The 10142-nt window shown below is 41.3% G+C and overlaps 1 protein-coding gene across 1 annotated transcript in view; it reads left to right on the forward strand.

Moving 5' to 3' along the window:
- LOC105981452 (chromosome unknown open reading frame, human C20orf194) overlaps nt 1–10142 on the forward strand; it is a 120595-nt gene that overhangs the window by 26446 nt on the left and 84007 nt on the right. Inside the window, exons 5-7 of the mRNA XM_013010641.1 lie at nt 505–601; nt 2011–2117; nt 8090–8167. Coding sequence (XP_012866095.1) covers nt 505–601; nt 2011–2117; nt 8090–8167 — 282 coding nt within the window. The remainder of the gene's footprint in view (nt 1–504; nt 602–2010; nt 2118–8089; nt 8168–10142) is intronic.

Below are 10142 nucleotides of genomic sequence, written 5' to 3' on the forward strand. Positions count from 1 at the left end.
TTTCCATTTCCTAACAAATGGTGCAATGTCATTCAAAAAAACCCTGTGTTTTTTTTTTTTTTTTTTTTTTGTCGGTCGTGGGGCTTGAACTCTGGGGTCTGGATGCCGTCCCTCAGTTTTTCAGCTCAAGGCTAGCGCTCTACCACTTGAGCTACAGCACCACTTCTGGTTTTCTGGTGGTTTATTGGAGATAAGAGTTTCACGGACTTTCACAGGCTGGCTTTGAACTGCGATCCTCAGATCTCAGCCTCCTGAGTAGCAAGGCTTACACAGGTGTGAGCCACCAGTGCCCTGCTCCAAGTTTTATCTTCTACATTTAGGTCTCTTGATCCATTTTAAGTTTTGTGTGTGTGTGTGATATGAGTTTGACAAGTATTTCTGACTAGCAAATGACTGATTCTTGCAGCCTCTATAAAGGTTACTTAGGTCAACTCTGATAAAATACAGGGACAATAAAGAACTTTGTATAACATCTCATTACTGTCTGTTTTAATTTGTCTTCAGTATGAAGATGAGGAAGCTGCAGAAGAATTTAAAATTTCCAGCTTTGTGGACATGGTTCGAGACTGTAGTAAAATTGGCATTCCTTATAGCTCCCAAGGTAAGTCTCTTATAGTGGGTTTTTATTGGAAAGTGTACAAATGGAATGCCTCTGTTTCTTTCTTTGAAAGCATTCAGACGGGAAATGCCTTGATTCATTTTTACTAAGGCAAAGAATGAAGCAGAGTGAAGTTTGGGGACTTTCCTATACAAGCTTGTATTCATAAATGAAATTTTCACATCAACACAGCAAGCTACCTGTGGCCAAGAAGAAGATCTAATGAAGGATTTAGCACAATTGACATTTAGTTTGTATCACTTTTTTTTCCTGAAACATAGCCCAGGTTATCCTGGGACTCACTATGTAGCCCAGGGTGGGCTCAAACTTGAGACCTTCATTCCTCTGCCTTCAGAATGCTTGATATACAGGCATTTGTCAACATACTTGCCTCTGTATCTCTTTTTTATGTGAGGCCTCTTAGTTTAAAAAAATAGTAATTTAGATAGCCATTTAAAAATATGCTGACAGAGTGGCTAAAAAAATGATCTGCTGACAGAGAGGTTAAAAAACGATGTGTGGAGCCAGGTGCCAGTGACTCACACCTGTAATCCTAGCTACTCAGAAGGCTGAGCTCTGAGGATAATGGTTCAAAGCCAGCCCAGGCAGGAAAGTCCATGAAACTCTTATCTCCAATAAACCACTCAGAAAGCCGGAGGAAGTCGTGCTGTGGCTCAAAGGGTAGACCGCTAGCCTTGAGCTGAAGAACTGAGAGACAGTGCCCAGGCCCAGAATTCAAGCCCCCATAACCAGCCAAAAAAGAAAAAATGATATGTGGAATACAAAAAAAAAAATGGTACTGTGGCTGAATCTCAGAGCCAGTCTCAGCACTGTCCCTTAGATTTTTTGCTCAAGGCTGATGCTGTACCACCTGAGCCTCATCTCTTACAGTTTTTGGTGACTAATTGGAGATAAAAGTCTCATGGACTTTACTGCATGGGCTGGCTTTAAACTGTGCAGTGCCTGGCTTAGTATTGTATTAAAAAAAACTGTATTTGCTATTGTTACAAGAAAGGAAACTTTTTGATTTGGTAATTTTCCCTTGAGGAAGTTGGCCATGTTTCCTAAGGGAAAGAAGCCAACTTCAGATCTGTTAATAATTACACCCACTAAATGATGCAAGTCAGTTGTAACGAGTACTATTTACTTACTTTTTACTTAATTAGGAAATCAACATGAAAATGTAGAGAAATCTGAATTTATGTCACTTGCTTAGGTTAGAATTTTCCTTGGATTTTAAATAGTATTTCTAGTTTGAATGTATAACCTTTTTTCCTTTGAATGTATTTTGCCAGATGAGGCCCTGGTGAACTTGTGAGAAATGATGCCTATCTGACCATGTTAGATCAGGTTTAAAGACTGCTATGTCCAGGATAGCATTTGATATGTGTTGTTGTATTTGATTCCTCTAGGTCACTTACAGATATTTGATATGTTTGTGGTGGAGAAATGGCCAATTGTACAGGCCTTTGCACTTGAGGGCATTGGAGGGGATGGATTTTTTACCATGAAATATGAGGTATGTATGAAAAGCAGTGTATTTGGTTTTTGTCTGCCAGTTCTGTTAATTATGAAGGTCTCACAAAGTGAGTATACATTACTGTATCACTCTGAAAACCTGACTGTTACTTCCCAAGGACATGGAGCACATTAGGATATTTAAAATGCAAAACAGTTGTCGTTGTTTTTGTGCCAGCCCTGGGTCTTGAGCTTGGCTGGGACACTGTACATGAGCTTTTATGCTCAAAGCTAGCACTATACTATTTGAGCCACAGCTCTACTTCCAGCTTTTTGGTGATTAATTTGAGTTAAAAGATTCATGGATTTTCTTGCCTGAGCTGGCTTCGAACCCCAATTCAGTGTTCTTAAATTTAGCAGATGACCAGTGACTCTTTGTCAAGTCAATTAATGAATGAATCTAAGGAAAAGGACTCTCTGTAAAGGCCTATTAGATTAGCAGCCAGACCACAGGCTCCATGTGCCTTGATTGGATACACACTGACATGACCTGCCCCATCCAGCACAGGAAGCCAAGGAGGCAAAGAATTAATCATGTTAGAAATGGGCACATCCTGTTATACCTTAGAAGCAAGCCTGAGAAATATCAGAATCCCTAGGAAATATGCTTGGCAGGACCACTTAGACTTGACTTTTCCTGCTCTAAAGCAACAGAATTTTTCCACTGATACCAAGTAGCAGAATCTCAGCAAGGCTTTGGGAAGTAGTACTCTCTAATTCAGAAGTTTAGGGGCTTGAAGGGAAACAAACCACCAGACATAAATTATTTGGGGGGAAGGGCTTGAACTTACTATGTGGGCACTGCCCCTGAGCTTTTTCACTCAAGGCTAATACCCTACCACTTTGAGCCACAGCTCCACTTTCAGTTTTCTGGTGGTTAATTGGATATAAAGTTCTTGCAGACTTTCCTGCCGAGGCTGGCTTCAAACCTCAGATCTTAGCCTCCTGAGTAGGTAAGATTACAGGTGTGAGCCACCAGTGCCTGGCTAATAATGATTGTATTTTAATTGTATGAACTAGACATTTGTAGAGTGTCAACTTACATGACAAACACTACTCTGAGCACTTTATATGAAGTGACTGGTTTAATTTTTTTTTGTCGGTCTTGGGGCTTGAACTCTAGGCCTGGGCAATGTCCCTGAACTGTTTAGGTCAAGGGGAGCACTCTACCACTTGAGCCATAGTGCCACTTCTGGTTTTTCTGGTGGTTAATTGGAGGTAAGAGCCTCACTTTCCTGCCTGGGCTGGCTTTGAACCATGATCCTCAGATCTCAGTCTCCTGAGTAGCTAGGATTATAAGTGTGAGCCACTGGTACCCAGCTGGTTTAATTTTTATAAAACTCTCTGAGGTAGGTACTATTTTATATGTCTCTTTTTCAAAGAAGTTGAATGAACTTCCCAGTCACAAAGTAAGTGACGGTAGGCTTTGGCCAAGTTCAGATGGTTTGTCTCAGAGCCAATGTTAATACAACCCAAATGAGACAGGCTGTCTGACTCCTGCCTTAAGGTACTAAATACCATGATGTCACATTCAGAAAGGTCCCTGCCCCCTAACAACTTTGATCTTTACACAGTAAGGTGGGTTATTTGGAGGAAATGGCATATATCACGGCCAGTGTAGTGGTAAATGCCTATAGTCCCACTACTTGGAAGGCTGAGGTAGGAGGATGTCAACTTGAATGCTAGCCTGAGGTACATACAGAACTTACTGTCTCAAAAAAAAAAAAAGAAATTCTTTTATTCTGCTCCTATGTAGTTGTTAGCTTTTATTCTTCAGATATTTTGACTCTACTTCACCTTTCCTCACCTGAAGTCTCAGTTCTCTTCTTTACCCTCTCTTTCCCAGTTATTTAAGATGTGAAACAGTTTACTCTGCTAGTATCCTCTCTCCTGAACTCTGAGGGCTTGATGACTGCCTACATCAGACCCTCTGGCCACCTATGATGGCCAAAAAGAGAGCTATAGATACTTATAACTTTACATTTTAAACTTTGTTTTTAATTAAACAGCCATATCCAATGGAAGGTCATCAATCAGAGGTCCCTTATTTATTTATTTAGTCAGTTGTGGACTTGAACTCTGGGCCTGGGCACCATCCCTGAGCTCTTTTGCTCAACACTAGCACTTTGAGCCATACCACTTCCTGTTTTCTGGTGGTTTGAAGGTAAGAGTCTCAGGGACTTTCCCTCCCTGGCTGCCTTCAAACTGCAGTCCTCAGATCTCAACCTCCTGAGTAGCTAGGATTACAGGTATGAGCCACTGGTGCCTGGCTTAGAGGGCCTTTTGTCCCTGATGGTGGTAGGTTGTCAGCAGGAGAAAGAAAGCTCGTCTAGGCTAGGTCATAATTTTATTTGGCATTGAGACTAAGCTAAACTGGGTCATAGATATGGAGAACTTTCTCTACCTGGAAGCTGTAGAGGGAAGTTTTATAGCTTGTGTTTTTCTTCCAACTTCCTTCTTATCCTTGAGCTGCTAGAAAGAGCTATTACTTGGCAAGATAAATTTATAACAACTGGCTTCCTAAGGGAAGATCCTAATAGCAACCATCTGGCTAATGAAAGTAAGCAATTATTTCACTTATTTATGGACAAACAAAATTTTCATACTAAAATGTGAAGTAAGATTTTTGAAAAAAATTCAGTAAGCCAGGAATGTTGACATATATTTCTAATTCTAACACTCAAGAGATTGGGATCATATGTGTGATCACAAGTGTGTTAGACTTTTTGTCACTGGTGAAATACCTGATTTAAACCACTTCAGTGGAGCTGTATTTTGGCTCATGGGTTTAGTCCATGGGCCTTGACTGTTGATTCCAGGCCTATGATGAGGCAGAACATCTTGGCAGTGGGAACATGGGAAGCAGAGAGAGGAAGGGATTAGAAACCAAGTATGAATTTGAAAAGCACACCCTTGCTGGGCGCCAGTGGCCCACTCCTGTAATCCTAGCTCCTCAGGAGGCTGAGATCTGAGGATCTCGGTTCAAAGCCAGCCTGGGCAGGAAAGTCCGTGAGACTCTTATCTCCAATTAACCACCAAAAAACCAGAAGTGGTGCTATAGCTTAAGTGGTAAAGCGCTCACCTTGAGCTTAAGAGCGTAGGGACAGCACCCAAGCCCAGAGTTCAAACCCCACAACCAACAACAATAACAACAACAAAAAGCACACCCTTAGTGACCTACTTCTGTAGCTAGGCCCTGCCTCCTAAGATTTCACTACCTCTCAAAGTAGCACCACCAGCTCAGGTCCAGGCATTTAACAGATGAACCTGTGTATAGTATTTAGTATTCAGATCATAGCAGTGAGTTGGAAGTAAACATGGGTTACATAATGACATCTTACCTCAGAAAACAAGCTAAAACAAAACAACATTAAACAGAACATTAAAAGATCACAATCTGTTAGATGCAAGGATATATATCAGCATTTTAAGTTGGACACCAGTGGCTATGCCTACAACCCTAGCTATTCAGGAGGTTGAGATCTGAAGATTGTGGTTCAAAACCAACCTTAGCGGGAAAGACTGTGAAACTTCGAAAAGCCAGAAATGGAGCTGTGGCTCAAGTGATAGAGCACTATTGAGCACAAAAGCTCAGGAACAATGCCCAGGCCCTGAATTCAAGACCCAGTACACACACACACACACACACACACACGTACCACACACACACACACACAGAGTAAAATTCTCCGTGGTTGGTGCCCAGGCCCTGAATTCAAGACCCAGTATACACACACATACACACACACACACATACACACACAGAGTAAAATTCTCCATGGTTGGTGCCCAGGCCCTGAATTCAAGACCCAGTACCAACACACACACACACACACACACACACACACACACACAGACACACACAGTAAAATTCTCCGTGGTTGGTGCCCAGGCCCTGAATTCAAGACCCAGTACCAACACACACACACACACACACACGAAAGGTAAAAGAAGACCCAGTACCAACACACACACACACACACACACACACACGAAAGGTAAAATTCTCTGTGGTTGGTATCCAGAGATTATGAAGTTTGAAAAGAAGTAGAAAAAGCTGAGTGACAGTAGCTTATGCCTGTAATCCTAGCTACTCAAGAGGCTGAGACGATTATAGTTCAAAAACAACCTAGGAGGCTGGGAAGGTGGCTCAGTGGTAGAGCGCTTGCCTTGCATGCATGAGGCCCTGGGTTTGATTTCTCAGCCAGCACCACATAAGCAAAAAGAAAAAAGCCGAAAGTGGCGCTGTGGCTCAAGTGGTAGAGCACTAGCCTTGAGCTGAGGAGCTGAGGGACAGCACCCAGACCCAGAGTTCAGGCCCCACGACCGGACCCCCCAAAAAAACTAAACCAAAAAAACCAACCTGGTCAGAAAAGTCCAAAATAACCAACAAAAAGCAGGACTAGAGACATGGCTCAAGTGGTAGGCACTAGCCTAGCAAGTGCAAGACTCTTGAGTTCAAACTCCAATACTAAAATAAAAAAAATTTACATCTATCTATCTGTATACCAAAAAAAAAGAGTTTTTAGTAGTTGCTTTTGTGGAGTGAAGATAACAGAAGATGTTTAGAGGTTGGAGTAGGGAAGTCACATTTTTTAATTTTAAATTTCCTATTCGATTTTTTTTTTTGGGGGTCTGGTCATGGGGCCTGAACTCTGGGCCTGGGCACTGCCCTCAGCTCTTCAGCTCAAGGCTAGCGCTCTACCACTTGAGCCACAGTGCCACTTCCGGCTTTTTTCTTTTTGCTTATGTGGTGCTGAGGAATCGAACCCAGGGACTCAGGCATGCAAGGCAAGTGCTCTACCACTGAGCCACCTTCCCAGCCCTCCTATTTGATTTTTAAATTAAAAATTTTGTTATTTTAAAGGTGATGTACAGAGGGGTTACAGTTACATAAGTCAGGTAATAAATATATTTCTTTTTTTTTTTTCCGTCGATAATGGGGCTTGAACTCTGGGCTTGGACGCTATCCCCGCGCTCTTCAGCTCAAGGCCAGCGCTCTACCACTTGAACCATTTCCAGTTTGCTAGTGGTTTAACAGACTTTCCTGCCCGGGTTGGCTTTGAACTGTGATCCTCAGATCTTAGCCTCCTGAATAGCAAGGATTACAGGCGTGAGCCACCAGCATCTGGCTTGTATTTCCTTTTTAGACAATGTCACCCTTTCCTTCACTGTTTCCTAGTTTTTCCTTCCTGTCCTCACATACAAGTTGTATAGTTCATTTTCAACATAGTGTCTGCTGCATTTGTTCCTATTTGATATCTTTAAAGATATGTATTTGATTTTTTAAACCATAGATATGTATTTAGTTAAAATTACAAAGACAAAACCATAGAATACTTCTATACATATATATGTATATTATATGCATATATAGTATGTATACATACATTTATCTATCTGTCTGTCTATATCTATCTATCTATCTACCATGTGTATGTATTTATATATGTGTGAGCAATGATTGAAGATAATCAAAGAATGTACCAAAAGTTCTGAAAATATTCTTGAATGTGAAAGCATTTAGTATGTGAAAGTTCTATTATACTTGAAACACTTAGGGACATGGAGGCATGGTTCAGGTGGCAGAGTGCCACCTGAGCAAGCAAGAGGTCCTGAGTTCCTCAAAAAAATAAAAATAAAAACCACAGTATATTGGGTGCTGGTAGCTCATACTTGTAATCCTAACTACTCAGGAAGCTGGGATCTGAGGATCTGAGCAGCTAAGGCAAAAAAAAGTCTGTGAGACTTACCTCCAGTTAACCAGCAAAAAGCTGGAAATAAGCCAGGTACTTGTGGCTCAAGCTTGTAATCCTAGCTACTCAGGAGGCTGAGATCCCAGTACTGGGTCAAAAAAACCTTTGATTTACTATTCTTATCACACCGATTAGAGTAATTTCTGAATATCAAAAAATTCTGATTGTCTTAATGATACTGACTTAATTATTTCAATGTTTTTGTTCTTTATTCCAGTTGCAAGATGTGAGTTTGAATCTGTGGAATGTTTACAGCAAGATGGATCCTATGTCTCTGGAAAATTTGCTTTCAGAAGTAAGGAGACAAACAATTTAATTTAGTGAAATAGAGTAGTTTCTTCCTAGATTGTTATCTTGTGCTTATTGGGAAAGGAAGAGAAACTGAAAAAGTCATACTACCTCTTCCTATTCTACTATGAGAAAACTTTACTTGAGGTAAAACTGAGGCCTTCTTCATGGTTTAGGATCTGAAGTTTCTCCTAAAGATAATCTTTCTGTGGGAATAAGTCTTAGTGAAACAGTGTAGAATGTGTTTTGTTGTTGTTGTTATTGTTTTGTTTTGTAGCATAAAAAAAAGATGAGGTATGGCTTAAAGGAATCAAAGAGAATTCTGCAGAGGGCTAGAGATTAATAGTTTTGGCTTTGCGTGCTATTTGGTCTCTACTGCAACTACTTAGCGATACCATTGTAACATGTAAGTGCCCTAGACAGTGCTTTAACAAGTGAATGTCTTAAGAGTGTATCTACAAAAAAATATGTGGACCTGCCCACCAGCTGTACTTTGCCAACTTCTCCGACATTGTTCATCTGAACTTTGAAAAGAAAATTCAGGGTAAGGAGAACAATTTGCATTAAGAAAACAACAAATGAAGCTGAAGCCATGAGCTGGGCACTGGTGGTTCATACCTGTAATCCTAGCTACTCAGGAGGCTGAAATCTGAGGATCACCGTTCAAAGCCAGCCTGTGCAGGAAAGTCCATAAGACTTTCCAGTTAACCACCAGAAAACTAGAAGTGGAGCTGTGGCTTAAAGTGGTAAAGTACTAGCCTTGAGCAGAAAGAGCTCATGACTGACAAAAACAAAAAAATACCTAAAGCTATGAAATAGGTACTGTCATAAACAGCTCACTAGTGTCTCTCAGTGGATGTAAATGAATGTATATAAAACCCCTATGATGTGTCCCTTTAACTTTGTACCCCTCATTTAGAATAAGGTAGAATAGACTGTTTACTATCTTTTTTTAATTAATAAGTTTTTTATTGTGAAAATACTGTACAGAGGGGTTACAATTACATGAGCAAGGTAATAAGTACAGTTCTTATCAAGCATTGTTGCCTCCTCCTTCGTTTTTCCCCTACCATCCCTGCCCTTCCATCTCCACGACTACACTCCCCCCCCCAATACTATCATTTTTTATAACCAGCACTAATTTTAAAAAATGGGTGTATTTGCTGAGCACTGATGGCTCATGCCTATAATCCTAGATACTCAGGAAGCTGAGATCTGGGGATCCAAGCAGGAAAAGCTATGAGATTCATATCTTCAATTAACTACCATCATTCCCTCCTCACCCCACCCCCAAAACAAAATAAGTGGAGCTGTCACTCAAGTAATATAGCACCAGCCTTGAATGAAAAAGCTAAGGGAGGGCTGAGAATGTGGCTTAGTGCTAGAGTGCTTGCCTAGCATGCATGAAGCCCTGGGTTTGATTCCTCAGTACCACATAAACAGAAAAAGCCAGAACTGGAGCTGTGGCTCAAGTGGGAGAGTGCTAGCCTTGACCCAAAGAAGCCCAGGCCCTGAGTTCAAGACAAAGTACCAGCAACCAAACAGAGTACCTTAAACTGATTAGTTAGAAAGATGCACAAAAAAGCTTGCTGGATGCTAGTGGCTCACCCATGTAATTCTAGCTACTCAACAGGTTGAAATCTGAGGATCAAGGTTTGAAACCAGCCTGGGCAGGGAAGTTTGTGTGACTCTTATTTCCAGTTAACCACCAAAAAAAAAAAAATCCTGAGTCCCAGCCCCAGTATTGGCACACACACAAAAATAGCAGAAAGTGCCATGTGCTGGTGGCTTATGCCTGTAATCCTAGCTACTCAGGAGGCTGAGATCTGAGGACCGAGGTTCAAAGCCAGCCCGGGCAGAAATATCCATGAGACTCTTGTCTCCAGTAAAACACTAGAAAACTGGAAGTGGTGCTGTGGCTCAAGTGGTAGAGTGCTCACCTTGAGCTGGAGAGCACAGGGACAGCGCCCAAGCCCAAAGTT

The sequence above is a fragment of the Dipodomys ordii genome, unplaced genomic scaffold (genome assembly GCF_000151885.1).
Source record: "Dipodomys ordii isolate 6190 unplaced genomic scaffold, Dord_2.0 Scaffold13, whole genome shotgun sequence".
Taxonomy (NCBI): Eukaryota; Metazoa; Chordata; class Mammalia; order Rodentia; family Heteromyidae; genus Dipodomys; species Dipodomys ordii.